Genomic DNA, 21,215 nt, shown 5'->3' on the forward strand with positions numbered 1-21,215 from the left:
CTTTCACCAAGCTTACTTTGCTTTACTGTCATATTTAATAAAACCAGTAATTAAAATGAATGATAAAATAAATAAAAACAGTATTTTCAGTGCAGGAAAGTGTCATTTAGTGTTCACATCTTTCAAAGACTACATTCATGTGTTACATTTTCTTCGTCACATGTATAAAAACTCCAATGCATTTTCAGTTTTAAGCTGTCATAAGTAAGTAAAAGCCAAGCTTGTCAGGAGTTATTTGAATTAAACATTAGCCGCCCATGTATTTAAGGTGTCAAATGTATTATACAGCATATGTCATGCTGTCTGGGTGTGGGGATAAACATTGTCTAAGCTTTTGGCTTTTAAAACTCCATTTAATTAAGAGGACAAACAAAAGGAAACACCCACTCTCACATTATTACAATAACCTGCTTGATGATGATTGTTCTCTGACGTCAAAGCTGCACATCCGTCCATGAACTGAGAGCAGTCAAGATTAAAAACAAATGTTTGTAAATGACAAATCAGGGTCATTGGGTGAATATGGGTGAATTACAACATACCCAGGTCTCATTTCACCCCAAAATTCTTTAAAAAAAAATTATGTTATATATGTTATACCATATTGTACGAAAAAAAAAACTCTTTGAATTTCATACAGCTATTTGCCAAGGCAACATTTCTCATGTTCATTTAGTTTAAAGGGTTAGTTCACCCAAAAATGAAAATTAGGCTGCGTTTTACTCACCCCCGAGGCATCCTAGGTGTATACGACTTTCTTCTTTCAGACGAATCCAGTCGGAGTTATATTAAAAATTGTCTTTGATCTTTCAAGCTGTTTAATGCCACTCGGCGGGTGTTGCATTGCTTCAGTCCAAAAGAACTTAAATAAAAATCACCCATCCATAAAAAAAAGTGTCTCACACTACTAAAATAACAAACACTAAAACTGAAATAAAAATTATATAAACATTTGACAAAAGTGACAAAAGTGTTACTAAAACTTTAAAATTGAAATGAAAACAAAGAAATATAAAAATAAAAACAAATTCATATTATATTCATATATTAGTATTATAATTAATATTATGGTATTTATTAACGTTCATATAATATTAAAAACTAAGATGTTTCTCGTCTCATTATTTTAATGACAAATTAAATACATTTTGCCCTCAAATTGTTATTACTGTAATGGATCTAGATATTTACTTTTGAGTTTATTGTTTAGAATTTCCATTATTATCAATGGTGAATCTCATTTGATTCTCTTTACTGTAATACAATACAATGATTTTTTTATTTTTATTTAAATTGTCATGAATACATTATCAAGGCACAAAGTATAACAAGTGCTACCATGATGTATAACTTTAATGCTTTATGATTTAAATATATATATATATGACCCTGCCTGTGAAAACCCAGCTAAAGTCATTTTTTTTGTAATTTACTGTTTTCTACATAAAACCAACCTTCATAAAGATGTAGATCATTCTGTGAAAATATAACCTTTATATATTTAATATTGACTGAGTACGGCCATGTCAAAGATTGTAATCATAGTGAAATTAATGGTTGAAATCAAACTTTGATGCTTGTTATCTCATAATTAGGTTGTGAGACTTTAGCCTGGATTTCACAGACAGGGTCACATATATATACACCCAAAAATAAATTTTCTCTACACATAAATACTTCATTTTTTTTGTTTATTTTGATCTTGAGGTGAAATATGAGCTGGACAGGTTTTGTGAGATTCACCCCATTATTCTGGAGGCTGGAGCTTGTCATTGTATAAAAGTGAAGGTTTAACGTTTCAGATAACACTGCAGCGATTAACACACTTGAGTGATGGCTGTTTACATGCATGAACACGTGACCCGCATCCACCCCCGTATCAGATGTGTGCTTCTGCCACAGAATAAAGCCCTGAATGAAAGAGTGATGATCTCTGAAACACTATAAGTTCATCAAAACAGTGGCTATGTTCCTTCCTAGGCAGTAAGATCATGCTGCCTCTTAAGATGCCTTTTGTTGGCCAAATTATAAGGCAGCATCACATGTATCTTTTGCAGAAAAGACAATCACGACACTTTGCCACTTGCTCAGCATAAATGAATAAATAAATAAAATGACATATGAAATAAAGATAAATGTAATGAAATATATAATTAATTCAATAGTGTGTTATTTTTAGTACTATAGTATTTATTAATATTTTGAACTGAGTGGCATTAAACAGCTTGAAAGATCAAAGACAATTTTTAATATAACTCCGACTGGATTCGTCTGAAAGAAGAAAGTCGTATACACCTAGGATGCCTCGGGGGTGAGTAAAACGTAAAAATTAGTAAAATTACTTCTGAGTTTATTGTTTAGAATTTCCATTATTATCAATGGTGAATCTCATTTGATTCTCTTTACTGTAATACAATACAATGATTTTTTTATTTTTATTTAAATTGTCATGAATACATTATCAAGGCACAAAGTATAACAAGTGCTACCATGATGTATAACTTTAATGCTTTATGATTTAAATATATATATATATGACCCTGCCTGTGAAAACCCAGCTAAAGTCATTTTTTTTGTAATTTACTGTTTTCTACATAAAACCAACCTTCATAAAGATGTAGATCATTCTGTGAAAATATAACCTTTATATATTTAATATTGACTGAGTACGGCCATGTCAAAGATTGTAATCATAGTGAAATTAATGGTTGAAATCAAACTTTGATGCTTGTTATCTCATAATTAGGTTTTGAGACTTTAGCCTGGATTTCACAGACAGGGTCACATATATATACACCCAAAAATAAATTTTCTCTACACATAAATACTTCATTTTTTTTGTTTATTTTGATCTTGAGGTGAAATATGAGCTGGACAGGTTTTGTGAGATTCACCCCATTATTCTGGAGGCTGGAGCTTGTCATTGTATAAAAGTGAAGGTTTAACGTTTCAGATAACACTGCAGCGATTAACACACTTGAGTGATGGCTGTTTACATGCATGAACACGTGACCCGCATCCACCCCCGTATCAGATGTGTGCTTCTGCCACAGAATAAAGCCCTGAATGAAAGAGTGATGATCTCTGAAACACTATAAGTTCATCAAAACAGTGGCTATGTTCCTTCCTAGGCAGTAAGATCATGCTGCCTCTTAAGATGCCTTTTGTTGGCCAAATTATAAGGCAGCATCACATGTATCTTTTGCAGAAAAGACAATCACGACACTTTGCCACTTGCTCAGCATAAATGAATAAATAAATAAAATGACATATGAAATAAAGATAAATGTAATGAAATATATAATTAATTCAATAGTGTGTTATTTTTAGTACTATAGTATTTATTAATATTTTGAATTAGCTTTTGTTTTTATATGTTCAGATATTTTTTTCTATTTCACTTTTAGTTTTAGTAATTTTATGTTCTTTTTAACACTTTTGTTTAGCTTTCGTTTATTTAATTTTTATTGTTATTTTTTATTATTAATTTTAGTACTTATTAATATTCAACTTATTAGCACTTCAACTTATTTTCAACATTTCTGCTTGTTTTTTAAGTTCTAATAAATATATTTTATTTCAGCTTTTCAGTTAACACAACATTTTTTTTTAGTTAACAATAACAACACTGATTCAATATTATAAAGACCATTTTACAAAATACATTACTACAAGCTTGGTGATAAAAACATTAGAGATGGTGGCCAAAATGAGGAAAAGTATATGGACATAATTCATTCAATACAAAGAAAGACTATTTTACCCAATATTTGTGTGACTATATCATTGCTATCTTAGCAACATAGCACTATCTCTTGAATTAAAACAGTCAAGTATCCCATGTGCTCTGCATAAGAAACAATGTTGATATAACATAGATTTGCTCCATATGTAGAGCATTCCAAATCAATCACATACAAGGTTTCATTTCGGTTAGAACGCTGCCTTAAAAGGCAGTAGACAGCAAGGCAGCTCGCTAGGTATTGGAGCAGAGCCATTATGTTTGGTTAATGGAGTTCTGTGCACTGTCTAACCGTTGACACTTCTCTGACTTAACGAATTACAATGGTAAGACAGATCAGGATGTCCTGGAAGTGTTCATCACAACAAGAACCTCTTAGGTGATCATACTGTATGTGTCTCTAGATCGTATCTGAACAATCTTTACTGATCGTTCGCTAGCTGTCGAGCACAAAAGCTTCCCTGATACGCCAACTCGGGACCAGGAGATGCCGCCGGGGGAGCTTATTGCTCAGCTCAGTCGCGGTAAAATACGAGGGCTTCACGATGACTTCTTCTGAGGAACGACGTGTTGGTGGAAGGCAGGTGAATCTCGGCGGGATGATGATGCTGGAGAGGATGTGAGGACTGAGGAGAAGATTCTCTCTCCTTCTCCCTCTGCGTTGGTGCGGAAGAGGAGGGGGAAACCGTTGATCTGCCTGCGCCGTTACGTCTCCAGCCAACGGATTCCATCTGAGGGGCGACACAGGTGCCCGTTTCGGTAGTTAAGGTGTGTGCGTGTTTGTATAAATGCATGAGATTAGAGATGTCAAGAGGAGGCAGCGCAGCCTCCATCATAGACTGATTGAAAGGCTGAGAAGAACAGGGTGAAAGAGCGAGAGGGTGAAATTTTCAGATAGATAGGCTACTCATCAGGCACAGCGCTGCTTTTCCGGTCAGTGGGAGAGCAAGCGAGAGAGAGAGAGAGAGAAACATTTGTGTGACGTGTGTGTGTTTGTGACAGCGTTCCCCCAGTGCGTAGTGGAGAGACAGGTCTGTGCGCTGACACTCACTCAAATGGGCTAATGCGCTTTGGAGCTGCGAGCAGGACCCTCTGGGAAACGTGTGTCGCTCGAACTGCCGGAGATGCTTTGAAGACCCGGATCTCTGCGCTACACGTGTTGAATCGCATACCTGCATATCCCTCTGCATCTTAGAACACTCCACACGCTTGTGCATTCGTGCAAACCATGGATTCTCTGGCCAACGACACGGACGGACTGGAGAACTCCTTGAAGTACTCCAAGTGTGACCAGACGGAGAAGATGTGGATTAGGCTGAAAGGAATGTAAGTGCTTCTTGTTTCATACTCTTTCATCAGCACTCGGTTTGATTCCTGGTGAGAGAGGGAACGGCAGAGCTGTTTATGAGCAGTGTGGTTGTGTTCACTGTACGCTGTGATGCTGGGAGTGGGTGAATCTTGACTCTTGGGGGCAGCAAGTGTGTGAATGTAATACTAATGAGACTGTCACGGCTAATCAAGCAATGATGTTGTTCACATACTTGCTTCTACTGACAGTTTTGCTTAATGAATTCAAATCATTCTTGAAGTGTTTCGGTTCAGCAGTGTTTGGATTGTGTCATTTTGTGGAGAAACTTTAACAATCCAAACATCATTTGTGGATTTAATTTTTAATGCAGACATCAAACATTGCACCACAAACTCTGTAGTTAGTACAATTATAGCTAATAATAGTGTTGTGCACAATACAGCACTACTTTAATGATAATTTAACATAATAAAGATTACTAAAAATTCCACTTATATTTCAGCCACAGTAATTAATAATATATAATTTATCACACTTGATACTACAAACATAAATAAAAGGATATACCCTTAGATGCATAAAACCACAATCACTGTAGTTGGAATATTTATAAATATCGTTAGTTGATGTGCAATTTAATATTAACTAAGCATTTCAGCTTATTTTTCTGTCATAATGACTGAATAATGAATAATTTGGCAAACTTAATATCAGTGTTATTCTAGTATCATTGATATACCGTTATAGTTTTTTTTAAATATATTTTAAATTCGATTTTATATTTATATTTTCCAATGTCATTTTAAGTTTTTGTAATTGTGTTTAGTTTTTGTCATTTTTATTAATTTTCTAAAATATGTCTGCATAGTTTTATGTTTTATTTTAAATGTATTTTATTAAAAAAATTTTATATATAAAATTTTTTCAGTTAATGTGTATATTTTTTTCTGGTTTTAGTTAATAACCCTGCTTCATATTCAAAACAGCAGCAAAATAATATTCTCTTGACTCTTTATTGGGTATCGATGATGTACGATATTAATTCATAATTGTTACGGCAATAAATTACCTTCCTAATACCTAATAAATAACCATCAGTCTGATGTTAAATGCATTGGTGCTGAAGGCAGTTTAATCAGACATTATGACCTACAACAAAAGCAAATTTGTGGAAGTTTGAGTCACTGAATGGCTGACCCCAAGATTTAAACCAGTCTAGCTCCATCACCTCAATGCAAAGCTCATCCAATCCTCTTTGGTGAACTCCATCTATCTCTACTGATCGCACTCGTCCATTCTCATCTGTGGTGGAGTTCATGTTTATACGTAGGTATTAATACGTAACATTTACAAGCACAAAACGTACACTTTTGTACGTTTTTATTAATGCTAAAACGTACAATTTAGACGTATTTCAACGTTTAAAACATACAAATCGCTACGTATTTTTAAGAAAAAAACGTACAAATATTTACGTATCGTAAAATACATACGAATTATCATGAGATCATGTTGGGTGGACAGTGTTGTTTTGGGATGTATTGAAATGGCCCTTCTGCTCAACGTCCAGGCCACAATTGTTCGTGAATTATGCAGGTGGTTTGATATATAATGAAATATATTAGCTAATGATTTGCAATATGTTCCAATGCCTGTATGCTCAGCGAGAGCCCTAGATTTTCAGTCTAAATCGCATCAGATAACAGCAGCTTCATACGATGACTAATTCACTGCAGTGGGAAAGTGAGAATTCCTTGAGATCCTGGCTTTGTTCACACTGGAAACAGAGCATGATGTTCTTGTCAGTCCTGAACTTTACACAGGTAAAACTACTTTCTCCCATGGCATGTGCTCATTATGGCTGCAAGCTAATGTGCTTCCATTTTTTGTCTTACAGGCAGAAGTACAAAAGCACATCTCAAAGGTAAGTCCAAAGTTGGTCTCTATTTGTGTCACAGCAATTCATTGGACCAAATGAACATTTCATGCATGATAAGTAATGAAGGCTAGATGAATCTAACTGCAATCTTATCACTCCAGCTGGGTCACTAATGGTTTCATTGCCACCTCCAAAGTGTGGGGGTTGCGTAATGGGTAAAGATCTGGCATGCTAACGTGAAGGTTGCAGCTAAAATCACGATTAAATGGGCTGATCAAGGAGCTGGAGAGATATTGACATTACAATCCAGCTCTTTCACCTGTGCCAATGAACATGGTGCTCCAAGGAGACCGTTTCTGTAATTAGGCTTTGTTAAATGGCTAAGCATCTCGATCCAGACAAAACATCAACCAGGAACGAGACTTTGGTGTTCTTCCATTTCCATGTGTGACAGCCCACACAATACAAACTGCACTTGCTGTCTGATGCTGTCTTATGATGTACGGATTACAGAAGTGGGGCAGCTCTGGAATGGAACGCTGAAGAGATTATCGCAACGCTTGCATGGCAGCTCTGTATTGATATTCCTCAAACATTCTGCTTAGGGTTTGTTCTAAAGCCCTGACACTAAGTATTGAACTGGAGCTATTGATTCAGCCTGAACCATTTAACATACTGACTTTATTCGCACTGTTTGGTGGATAATTTTAGCTTTGGGTGTACTTTTGTAAACTATAAGCTTCCATAGAACATTGATACACTCTTAAAAGTAAAGGTTCTTTATTGGCATCTGTGGTTCAATGAAGAACCTTTAACATCCATGAAACCTTTGTATTGTACAAAAGGTTTTTTATCGTAGAAAACGGTTCTTTAGATTATTAAAATGTTATTTACACTTTGAAAAAATGGTGCTGTTAAGAAGTGTTCACTGAAAGGTTTTTTTGGGAACCAAATGTTTCTTTTATGGGATCACTGCGGAAACCATCTTTTGGAATCTTTATTTTTAAGAGTGTAGAACACTCAGCATACGAAATAACCAACAGTGACATCATCATAATAGTCATATTCACAGTTGTGACTGGTCTTCTTTCTTATATCTATTTGAATATTGAATTGTGATCAGTCAGTAACCTTAGATGGAGACTTGACTCAATATTGGTAGGATTACAGCACACTATTGTAATGCAACAGTAGAATAATCACATTTTGTTGCTTTGCAATGGAGACGGGCACAGTTTTTGTTTTATCCAGCTGTATTTACTCAGTAAAAATGATAACATCCAAGTGAAAGATGTAACACCAACATAATAAAAAAACTGAATCACTGAGTTGGAAAAAGGATCACCCCTTTGTGTCAGTATTTTGTTGAACCACCTCTGGACTTTGCAATACTTACCCAACTCTTCTTTGCAGAACTGCTCAAGTTAAATTTGAAGGTGAGTGTTTGTGGACTGCAGCCTTCAAGTCATTCCACAGATTTTCAGTGGGGTTTAAGTCTGGGCTCTGGCTAGTCCATGCAAGGACATTTACCTTTTTCTCCTTCAATCACTGTGTGCTCAGTTTTGCTGTGTGCTTTGGGTCATTGTCATGTTGGAAGGTAAACCTTTTTCCCATTGACAACTTTCGGGCAGAGGGCAGCAGATTTTCCTCAAGAATTTAACGGTATTTTGCACCATCCATTTTTCCTTCTATCCTGACAAGTGCCCCATAACATGATATTACCACCTCCATGCTTTACTGTAGGAATGCTGTTATTTGGATGGTGAGCTGTATTGGATTTCCGCCAGACATATTGTTTGGTGTTAAGGGCAAATAATTCGATTTTATTCTCATCTGCCTCAGAATTTTCAAGGTGTGTTTTGGCAACACTCAGTCTGACTGCATGTGGCCTTTCTTTAGGAGTGGCTTTTTTCTTGCAACCCTCCCATACAAGCCACATTTGTGGAGAATTTGTGATATTGTCACATGCACACAATGACCACTCTTTGTCATAAATTCCTGCAGCTGCTTCAGAGTTGCTGTAGGCTTCTTGGTCGCCTCTCTGACCAGTTTCCTCCAGGCTCTTTCATCTAGTTTGGAGCGACGTCCTGATCCAGGGAGGGTCTGTGCTATACCAGATACCTTCCACTTCTTAATAATAGACTTCACTGTGCTTTGAGGCATTGATAAAGCCTTTGGAATTTTTTTGTATCCATCTCCTGACTTGTGCCTGCCCACAACCTTATCCCGGAGATCTTTTGACAGTGCCTTGCCACCCATAGTTGATTGTTTGCTTCAGTTGCACTACCAAGGACTTAAAAAATGCTCCAGGAAAGCTCTTTTCATGCTGAGCTCATCAAAATGACCACAGCTGATCACAGTTGAAAGCCAAATGGGTTTGTGTGCCATTGAGAAGGTGAGTTTACAAGTAATTACAAGTTTTTTTTTTCTGACATGTTGGTGTTACATCTTTCACTTGGATGTTATAAGTTGCACTGAGTAAAACAAAAACTGTGTTTTCAGTTGGCACAACAACAAAATGTGATTACCAACATAACAAAACAACATACCAATTAGAACAAAGTTTAGATAAAGCTCTAGTATTTTTTCTGAATTCATTTTCTTTATTTCATAAAATGTTTGCATAGTTTGTTTTGTTCCTTATAAATTAAATCCCAAAATGATAAGGATTTTGGAATCAAACTCAAGTCACATTTATTAAATAGTGCTTTATTCAATGCAGATTGTTTCAAAGCAGCTTCACATTAATAAACAGGAAAATAACAATGTTGTAAAATTCATCAATTATGAAATTACTTCAATTCAGCTATAAGCAAATGATGCAGCAAATTTAGAGACACATATTAAATGAACAGCCAAATAAACATGAATTAATAATATCTGCCAAAGCATTCAAAGTACTTACATACAGATGTAGTGCATAAATAAAACACGTGTCAATGCATTTTCTCTCTCGCACACATAAACACACAAAGCATTACTGACTCTGAAGAGCCCTGATGCCTTCACTGGCCCTCCTCTGTGTGGAAACCTCTGTCAAGCTCTTATGTGAAGGCCAATCAGAGCAGTCTAGTTCAGGTGAAGTGGCCCTCACACACCCCCACATTACTGCCTCTGATGCTAAACACTCGCCTGCCCTCAGTAACAGCCCCACATTTATGTAATGCACGCTGAGAGGTGCTACTCAACAATGGCCTTCCTTCAAAGCACAGCCCTCCACTATCAGTTAGGCGGACCTCAGCGTGTGCACTTCAGAGAATCTCTGGAGAGGATAAAAACATCTCTGCATCAGTATTCACCTCAGGAAACAAGAGTCGATCGGTAATTCATGTGTCAAAATAAAAAAACAAAAACAAAAAAAAGTAATGTCCCGAAGGTGGGAGAGGTTTATGTGGAAAACAGTGGTTACTGTAATTGGGTGAATCTCATAAAACAGGCCAGGAACAAGTCTTGGTCACATTCAACCCCAAATTCAAGAGAAAGAAATAAGATACATATTTTGCTTAACGACAAAGCCTTATTTAGAACCATTGCAAATTTTGTGACATTATTTCCCCCATAAATTCATATATTCAACCAGCATAAACATATGTATTGCATTACAGTATTTTTTTAATAATGAAAATCAGCATTGAAAAAAATGTAGTAAAAAAAAAAAACAAAGTAAAAAGTGTGCTGTGGAAAAAAACTATATATTATCATGTTATTGTGGAATTTAAGTTGTTTAAAATAGTAAAAAGTGTGCTGTGGAAAAAAACTATATATTATCATGTTATTGTGGAATTTAAGTTGTTTAAAATAGTAAAAAGTGTGCTGTGGAAAAAAACTATATATTATCATGTTATTGTGGAATTTATGTTGTTTAAAATAGATTTGACCAGTATAAATATATGTATTGGATTACAGTAAATGTATATATAATATATATATATATATATATATAGTTTTATGTTATTCTGGAATTTGTGTTGGTTATATTTGACTAGCATATATATACTGTATGTATTACATTACAATAACTTTTAATAATGAGAATCAGCATTAACAATAATGGGAGATTTTAAAAAAAAAAGAAAAGAAAAAAAAAAGTCCCTTAATCTCAGTAAAAAAAATGAATAAATAAATAAATAAATGTATTGTCATAAAAAAATATAAATTATTGTAAAAAAAAATAAAATAAAAAGTAAAATATCCAGATGTATTACAATAATGATAATTTGCTGGGAAATCGACTAATTGACTAAAACAATGCCAGAATTTAAAAAAATGTTCTAACAATAGGCTTAATTTCTGTTATGCAAAATATAATCTCTTATTTTTTTCTTTTCATTTTAAAATCTCATCCCATGAACATATTTTTATCAGATTCACCCTCTTGTAGATAAGATTACACCTCCAATTTTGTAAGTGGTTGTTTTGTAGTGTGAAAGGTACAGTATATTCAACCACAATTAGTCCTAAAGTGTGAACTTAAATAGAATGTGAGGTGACAGCTTGAGACACCTTATAATGGAGGAGATGATCAATCCAACTAATTATATCAGCAGTGCTTTAAGCACTAGGTGTTCAGCAAGCTGTCAGTAATGAATAATGTAGGGTGGTCTCATTGATTAAATGTCTCTAAATGATATTGAGTTAAATTCTAGATGGTGTTAAAATGAAGGATCCTTACTCAAATCTTTGGGAATATAGAAGATGTGAGTAATGTATCCACTAGAGGCCCCCATTAAACTGTCCCAACAAAGTTCATTGAAAACATTCACATGCATAATGTGGCTATTTAGCCTACTAAAAAGCATATTAAGAACCAACCTTATCCATCTCACCACCACACTCTCTATTGGCATATATAATTCCATGAGAAACCCTAAACAGCAATGGAATCTTTACAATGCGCAAAAAGTTCTTTATAGTGGAAGTTCTTTCTAAAAGGTTCTTTGGGGAACCCAAAATGGTTCTTCTATAGCATGACTGCAAAAAACAAACAAACAATAAAATAAATAAATAAAACCTTTTGGAACCTTGGAACCTTTGTGTTTTACTGACAATGGCAAAGTAACCATTATTTTAATGTGGCTTCAACTCATTTACACATAAAATCAACTGCATAGATTTTCTTTTCAGTTTTCAGCTACAGCAAAACCACTTCAGAGACACCAAAAGCTTGCTAGTACTGAACTTTACATTAGAGCAGTGGTTCTCAATTCCAGTCCTCGCATACCACCGCTCTGCACATCTTGTATGCATCTCTTATCACTTCAGACGTTTGTTCTATTCAACCGTAAGTGCCCTGCGAAGTGAACATCACAGGATATTCCGCCATGATTCCAGTTTGAAGGGAGCATATATGTTCCATTCAGAGGGCATTAAAGTTTGCGAGACGTGAATTTGAATTGTATTTATTTACACAGGTATATTACGTCACACTTCTCTAGTAAGTTTAATCTGTGTGTGATGATGCTGCAGGCAGTGGCATAGCGCAAATCCGTGAATGAATGTTACGAAGTGAAGTAAACTACAACGGATTTCCCATGCTCAGGAAGTAGGGAGCAATGAACACTGTCTAGGGACCCTGTCAATCGGTACAGTTCATACATGGAGCTCTCTTCTAACGCGCTGGTTATCTGAATCAGGTGTGTTAAATAAGACAGACTTGCAAAATATATAGAGCTGTGGTACACGAGGACTGGAATTGAGAACCACTGCATTAGAGCAACACTGTATGTAAGGCTGTTGAGTATACATAAAAGTGTGAAGAGCTGGATGTTCATGTGAGAGGCAGCATTATGTTGGCCCTCTTTCTCTGAAAACACAATAGAAAAGAATAGAGCATATAAAACGAGTGTCGAGTTGCCATCCAGCAATTTGTGTCATTAGCTGTTGAAGTGTAAAAGACAATGTATAAAACAACAGGCTTGTGAGACAAAAATATTTTCCATCATTCTCTGAGATAAAGCATCAATTCCAAGCAAAATGTGCATCATTTGCATTTGTGTTTGTTGTGTAAGTGGTAAATTAGCTTTCTGTATATGTCAGTAAGTAAAGAGAAAAAAATTCATAAAGTATCAATTCCACACCTAATGTGCATCATTTGCACTTCTTTTTGCACAAATACTAAAATAAGCTTTCTGTAATGTAAGTAAAAAAGAGAAAAAAATATGGAAAAAAAATGTACGCACAAAAAAACGTAAAAGTTCATACCCAGCTAATAGGAAACATTCTCAGAATTTTGGCTAATAATATTTTCATAACTTCATGGAACTTCAGCAAAATATCCATAGAACATATTCTTGTTACCTGGGTAAGCACCGTGTCTGTCAGTTCTGAGGTCATATGTTAAAGGTGTCATATAATGTTGCTAAAAAGAACATTATTTTGTGTATTTGGTGGACCCCTTTAATTTACTAATAAACATTGACAAAATCAACGTTTAGCACGTATACACATTTAAAATTTAGTCTTTCTCTTTTGGGAAAAAATGACATGTTGATGGCTCATCTTGCACTACAACTCTTTGTTCAGTCAAATTCTAAAAAATTCACCTGCTTGTGATTAGCAATAGCAAGTAGCAAATTATTGTTTATGGCTATTTAAAGTCTATTTGTTATTTAAAACAGGCCAACAACTTAAGCCAATGGCAGAATGAGCCCATAAGCGCACATTTTTTAGTGTTTCGATAATCATGCTGTGTGTATTTTAAAGCTAGCTGCTAATGCGAGAAAGAAAATGTGACATCTGCACAGTAGACCTTCCAGATATTTCTGTATTGTGTTGTGTGGGCTTCCTGTCAACAGGTACCTGTCTCAGGCCTCGTACTACCTCTCCAGCATTTGCTAAAACATTCTGGTGATGTCTCCTGGCAACTGAGTGTTTCCTGTTCTCTGGAGCTGTATTCATTTCAAGCTGTCCAGAAATTGGCAGATGTTAACAAACAGACCGGCATCCTGTGAGCAAAAAGGCTTTAGGGTCTTTGGTTGTGTTACTTGAGCTCGTTTGGGAATGTGTAGATTATTAATCTACTGTTGTTTCGGAGCTGTCAGAGAGGCGACCGTGAACATGCCAGAAGTGAGCGCCTGTTTCTGCTTCTTGTCAGAAATAAGCCACACACACTCTTGCATGTGGTGAGAATGAATGCTGTAGTTTATTTTATCCACTTCCTCTGCATGCCTATGATTTATTTGAGAGCCATTTACGTTTGTTCCTCATTTGATTAATAAAGCAAGCTAAAAACCATGTTTGGGTTAGTGCACTTTTATTTAAAAGGACAGTTAATTGAAAAAAATGTTCTGTCACTGTAAGTGAACAGTGATCACCGCTGCCCTTGATCTCCATCCACTTTTATTTTTTGAGAATTTTGTTAAACATATTGCTTCGTGTTCCATACAAAAAATCATTCACAACACAATGTTGAGTAAATGACAAAACCTCCATTTTCGTGTGAACTGGCACTTTAATCACTTATTTACACTGACAGCAACTTGCAGCAATAAAGTGACCGACAATCATTTTCAATGAGATTTATCTCTTTAAACATATATAATATAATATAATATAATTATATATTATAATATAGTCACGGGTTAGTGGCTGCAATGAAGCACACGATGGAGGAACTTAGGAAGACGTTTTAATATCACTCAAAACATGAAACAGGAGAAAATACCACCACTTTAACACAGAATCAATGCAGGACAAAGGCGAACTGGAAACTGAGGGCTTAAATACTTAAATACTGAACAAAGGAAGAACCAAACTAGACACACCTGAACTGAGGACTCAAATTAATCAGTAACCATAGAAACAAACAGGCAGGGAACAAAGGAGAACAGAACTAATTAACTAACTAGAAAACTGACTAAAACAGAAAACAAGACAAGACAACAGAACAAAAACAATCCTAAACATGAACAAACAAACTAAGCATGTGACAATAATATAATATTTAATTAATAATAATAAGACATGTTTCTTGTGTACCAATTCGGCATATTAGAATGGTTTCTGAAGGATCATGTGACGCTGAAGACTGGAGAAAATTAGCTTTACATCACAGGAATAAATTACATTTTAAAATATATTCAAATAGAAAACAGTTATTTTAAATTGTAATAATAAGTCACAATATTACTGTTTTTACTGTATTTTTTAATCAAATAAATGCAGCCTCGTTGACCATAAGAGACTTTTTCTTTCAGAAACATTAATCTTATTGACCCCAAACTTCTGAAAGGTAGTGTAAAAACTTTCTGTTCTGCATAATGTTAATTTTAGCTGCAAGAAAAAAAAAATAGAATGACATCTTATTTTTATCGCATTTGTGATCAGATATTTCAAAAGCTTTAAAAGCCCACAAATAAAATCAAGACATCCCGCAGCAGGAGCGCCTTCACAACCAACAATACACAAACCTCCAGCGGTAAAATTACTGTCAGTGAACAGGGCTTCAGCTGGCAGCTAAACAATTTGTTTAGTGGACTGGAATACCAGAGCGTGAAACCATATGTGCGCCCAGAAAAATAAGCTTGTACGACAGCTATCTGCCGTATTTAGAAGCCGTCCAGTGATCTGAGCAATTTCCTGAGAGCAGTTTAGACCATAATTTGTCCTTGCTTGTTTAATCTCTCTCTTCTCATTTTTTTAGCCTCTCTTACTTTGTGTTTTATATCCACCTGATGTCTAAATAGGGCCGGCTGACTTTGACTTGATTAGATCATGACCTGGAGAGAGAACGACTCCCTGACAAACAATTTTGTCTGAAATTGAAAGTGTAGCAATGTAATTACCATTTTCTCACATTCAATCAGCGAATGCTCGAGGTCTCTAATGATTTCGGCAAACAACCAAATCCTTGCTTACAAAGAGGCTTTTTCTGTGTGATTGTAGAAGAATAAAGGGTGTGCATTCACGAAAAAATGTGTTATCAATACGTTGAGAGCACCTATCAAAAAGTGAAAATGCCAACTGTCCATTTTCAATTATTTTATAACTTGCTGTCAGTGTAAAGCTGCAAAGCACAAAAGCTGTCTGTGAGCTAAAAAGACGCAGAAGTGAACAGAAAACAAAACAAAAACCCATTTATTCTTGATATCAGCACTATCCGGCCACGCTCAGGTATGATGGTTGCTATAGCAACATGAATCACAGTGTGAGGCTGTAAGGTTAAATTATGATTGCTTTATCAGTTTTAGATCGGAAGAAAACTGCTGTGGCTGGCTATGGAAAAAAACAAACAAACAGAGTCATTAACAACTAAACGGGAAACATTTTTGATTCTCTTTCATTCCATGACATCATGTCAAACTTTCAGAGCTAAATTCAAGTTTTTTTTTGTTTTTTTTGCCAAGTCTGTCAAGAATAAAAGAACTCAAGGCATAGAAATGGTATTGTGGGAAACCTGAACAGCCCAGAAGAGAGAGAGAGAGAGATACTCAACCCAGGGGAACATTGCATTTCTCAGCGGTGGCTCGTTCACAGCTCATGAGACTTAAGGGAGCAGCTCACCCATATGAAATGCATTTACCCACCCTTATGCTTTTCCAAATCTGTATGACTTTCTTTCTAAAGATGAGTTTTTGAGTAATAAACTGGAAGATATTTTCTAATAATCCAAGTCTGAAAATGCTCTAAAATGGATTAAAGAAGCCATGTAAACTATACAAAAACTGGAAATTGACACATGCTATTGATTTTTCCATCGCTATGCATAGATGCATTGACATCATTGTCATCATGTTTGCTTTGACAGCTACAGCAGATGAGAAGATTAACAGTGAATAATGACTTAAAGGGATAGTTCACCCAAAAATGAAATTTCTGTCATCATTTACTCACCCTCCACTTAACAGTGAATAATGACTTTAAGGGATAGTTCACCCAAAAATGAAATTTCTGTCATCATTTACTCACCCTCCACTTGTTGCAAACCTGTATGAGTTTCTTTGTTCTGCAGAACACAAAAGAAGATATTTTGAAGAATGTTTGTAACCCACGAGTTGATGGTATAGCCTTTGACTCCCATAGAATGGCTACCATGTTTGGTTTCCAACAGTCTTCAAAATATCATCTATTGTGCTCAACAACTGAAGTAAATTCATGCAAGTTTGGCACAACTTGAGGGTGAGTAATTGAAGACAACATTTTCATTTTTGGGTGAACTATTCCTTTAAATTGTTGTCTGTTTGCAAGTCACATCATATGACTTCAGTAAAATTGAGTCAAATGGACTTAATATTCATTGTTTGTCCTCAGAGAATGAAAGAAAGTAGAAAAAATATGGATTTTAAACAACACAAATGTGAGTACATGATGACAGAATAAGCATTTTTGTGTAAAATACTTTTTTAATAGAGTTCCCAGATATGTTTAAATATCAACTTTTTCTTTAAATTAGTAAGGGGAAACAATAGAAAATTATTGACATATAATTTAGAAGAATCTAAATTCTAAAAATCTAAAATCAGAAAGGTTTGAGTTCATATTGAGAAGTCTGTTACCTTGGAAAAACTTCTACAGGAGTAAAATCTGAACACTTAACAAAAAGTAAAAGTTTCCATTTGTTGTCTAGGAGAACTACAGTACAATATAAAAGCAATCCAAGTTGTGACTTTTCAGTCCTGTGGGAAGCAATGGGACTTTTTAATTTAAGTTCAAAGTCTATTAAGATCAAACGGCTGTTTGAATGATGTTCGTGTGTTTTCATATTCAAGAATCAACAGCTAATATTACCTCATTTTGATATAAAATAATCAAACGTTCAGTCAAAAGCCATCAAGGCCATTAGCACAGAAAAACACAATCTGAACAGTTTTCACATTATCCTTATGTTGGATTTAGTGCCACCTTGAATCACGGAAATGATTTTATTTTATGTGCGTGCAGATTTTTTTAATAAGAAGTTCCATGCTTACTTGAAATGTCAAATCACTTCTCATAATATCATCATCTAAGGAATTTAATCAAAAAGGCTGTTACCACTAGCAACACACTCTTTAGCCTCATAATGGCACGAGCGATGTAAAAGGGGCCTGAGTGATGTTTTCCTCAGCCTCCTGCGGGGAATGACTCATGCTTCCCAAGGGCTTTCAGTCGAGGCTCAGTCTTCACAGAATGCGCTACAGACAAGCTAATTAACAGCATGTTAGTTAGCCTGCGCGTGCTAATTAATCCTATGTCTTGCTGTCTCAAACTCACAGCTTTGTGCCCCACTAGAACAGTTCTGTCAATTATTTGCACATGAAGCGCAACACTTATGTCTTGCTGTCTCAAACTCACAGCTTTGTGTTCCACTGCCCCACTAGAACAGTTCTGTCAATTATTTGCACATGAAGCGCAACACTGTTTCCATTCAGGACACTTACAGAAATCACATGACCGGGCCATATGGCTCTGGAGAAAGCAGGAAGACCATTGAGATTTGCTACAATGATGGATCTCACATACCTAAAGAACAAGAACTATAACAATAAATACAGTAAATTAGAGTCCAAACCAATGGATGATAAATTGCTGTTGATAATAAAGTGCAGTTTTGTCGTCTGCCACATTACCCCTCATGTTGTGTTCCGGTCATTTTGATCTTGACATTATTTTTCCCAAAAAATGCTAGTTAATGTTACCACATTGGACTAAAATGTACTGATTTTACTCAAACAGGGTATAACAACTTACTTTTTTTTAAATTATTTTTGTACGTTTTGTGGATTTTTCCACATCTTGCTACTGTTGTGGTGTTCTTACAAAAAAAATTGCTTAGAAATTTTGTTATGCTATATTATTACCAAATATTGGATTCAATCTTTTTATCAACTTGTTTTCTTTCAATTAGCACAGGTTTTGTATTTCTTTTTGGAACTGATTGATCATAGGCTTCACTGATCCCAGCTTATGCATCTCAGTTTTTGAGTGAACATTGCTAAAATTATCCACAAATAATGCTTTTTTTCCATTCAAAAACTGAGGTACATAAGCTGAGATCAATGAGGCATACAAACAATCAATTCCAAAAAGAAATACAAAACTAGTGCTAATTGAAAGAAAATGAGTTGACAAAAAGATTGAATCTAAGATTGGGTGATAATATAGCATAATAAGAGATTTACATGTAATTTTACAAGGCCATCATTTTTTGACTGGGTAAAGGATTTTCAGCACAGTACAAGGGTTAAATGCTTGAGCTCTTTAAAGCAGGATGGAATATTGTTCTTTTGTGTCGTTATTGTTATAGTTGTGTTGTGGGCTTCTCTTTTCTCGTAGAATTAGAACAATTTTTAAAACCGGAACCTTACTTTTTTTTTTCTCGCAGGTTTTTACATATCTGTAGCCACAGGAAATCTGAAGCTTGGAAGCCACCAGTGGAAGTAGATGAGGAATATAGTCACACTTCAGCAGTTTTGTGTGGGAGGTCGCAAGCTTCTGTGATTATCACACATATGAAGTAGTGCAGAGAGAAATCTCCCATAGAAAAGTAAAAAAATGTATTTAATGTCTCCTAGACAGCATATCGATCAAATGGAGAGTTTCCTGCTTTTTCTCCTGAGAAAAGACCCTAGAAATCTCACATAGAGAAATCTTGTGTAGAGTTTCAGAAGAGATCTCAATAATATCTCAAATTGTGCTCAGATTTGCAAAGATGTCTTGTGCAATCAGAAATCAGAGATCTCAATGTGAACTCATACATTTGTCATCAAATTATCTGAGATATAAAATCTGTATTATTTTTCTGCTTTCAAAATGTGCTCAGTTTGCAAAGATACCTTATGCAAAAGTCAGAGATCTCAATATAACCTCGTTGAACATTTCTCATCAAATTCTTTCAAAAACAAATGATCTGAGATATAATATCCATGAATGTACTATTTTAAGACTTTGCTCAAATTTGCAAAAATTATTTGTGCAATCAAATGTCAGAGATCTCAATATAACCATTACTCACCAAATTCTTTAAAACCAAAATATCTGAGATATTAGATCTATAGTCATTTCCAAGCTGAACTCTTGCTGTATGTAAATAATTGACTAATTTGTGTGTGTTTTTTATTTCTCCTCCACTGTCAGAATGTGCAAAATAAATAAATAAAATAATAAAAAATAGCTTGTTACTGGGGCATTAAAAGTACTGTATATTTGTATATATTGTACCTTAGAGTATTGTTATGTACCCTTAAATTTAAGGGGCAAATAAGGTACAAAGTTGCACTTTAAGGGTACTGCCACAGTGACAAGCTGTTGTACCCCTAAAAATACAAATTTTGCACATTTTGTGTGAGAAATGTTAAGAGAAAAAGAGCTAACACGTCATTGCAACATAACTTAGAGCTCTCATACTACGTCTGTCTCTGAAAGTGAGATTCCTGACACATGTTTAAGCTGTTTTAAGATGCAGTGGTAACACATTCGATAAAGAGTGCATTTGTATTGTGGAACAAATGTTGTTAATCATGAGGTGATGAAGGCACTTCAGGACAGGAATGCGGAGAAAGCAGCAGCAGTTTGTTGCCATAGAGACCAAAAGCGCAACTTGTGGTGCAAGACATTTGTTCAGTGTTCTACCTGCAGTTAATCTAGATTCAAAAGGTTGAAAGAATTTTACAAGACTTACAAGACATAAACACCTTTCAAGACAGATATATTGATAGAAGAGGTAAAGGAATGTAGGTTTACAGTACTTCTGTGATGTGGAGTTCTGGTGAACAGTACACAGAGAAAAACAATGGAATAAATGATGAACGGGGTAATAGAAATCAACCTTTGATGAAAGGTGCTGCCTCATGGTCAATACACTGCAAAAATCTTATACTTAATGAGTATTTTGGTCAAATTTTCCAGATAAAAATCACTATAACTTAAAGCAACACTGCAAAAAATGAAAGAAAAAAGTTATTTTAAATTGTAATAAAATTTCACAAAATCGCTGTTTTACTGTATTTTTGATTAAAGGGGTCATATGATGCTGCTAAAAATAACATTATTTTGTGTATTTGGTGTAATGAAATGTGTTTATGCGGTTTAAGGTTAAAAAAACACATTATTTTCCACATACTGTACATTATTGTTTCTCCTCTATGCCCCGCCTTTCTGAAACGCGTCGATTTTTACAAAGCTCATCATTCAAAAAAAGCGAGGTGTGTTGTGATTGGCCAGCTATCCAGTGCGTTATGATTGGCCGAATACATCAAGCGCGTGACGAAAATGTTACGCCCCTTGCCATATTGTGATGATGCCCTGTCAGGCCGGAGCGAGGAGACAAAAACACGAAAACCCATTACAAACGAGGCATTCGTTGCATC

The 21,215-nt window shown here is 35.2% G+C and overlaps 1 protein-coding gene across 1 annotated transcript in view; it reads left to right on the forward strand.

The window, feature by feature from the left end:
• The first annotated feature begins 4,268 nt into the window (after positions 1–4,268).
• Positions 4,269–21,215, forward strand: part of LOC107755361 (calcium/calmodulin-dependent 3',5'-cyclic nucleotide phosphodiesterase 1A-like) — a 70,330-nt gene continuing 53,383 nt past the window's right edge. The window contains exons 1-2 of the mRNA XM_016572139.1: positions 4,269–5,068; positions 6,949–6,975. Of these exons, the coding sequence (XP_016427625.1) occupies positions 4,971–5,068; positions 6,949–6,975 (125 nt within the window). The 5' untranslated portion in view covers positions 4,269–4,970. The remainder of the gene's footprint in view (positions 5,069–6,948; positions 6,976–21,215) is intronic.

The sequence above is a fragment of the Sinocyclocheilus rhinocerous genome, unplaced genomic scaffold (genome assembly GCF_001515625.1).
Source record: "Sinocyclocheilus rhinocerous isolate Xijiao unplaced genomic scaffold, SAMN03320098_v1.1 scaffold1013, whole genome shotgun sequence".
NCBI lineage: Eukaryota > Metazoa > Chordata > Actinopteri > Cypriniformes > Cyprinidae > Sinocyclocheilus > Sinocyclocheilus rhinocerous.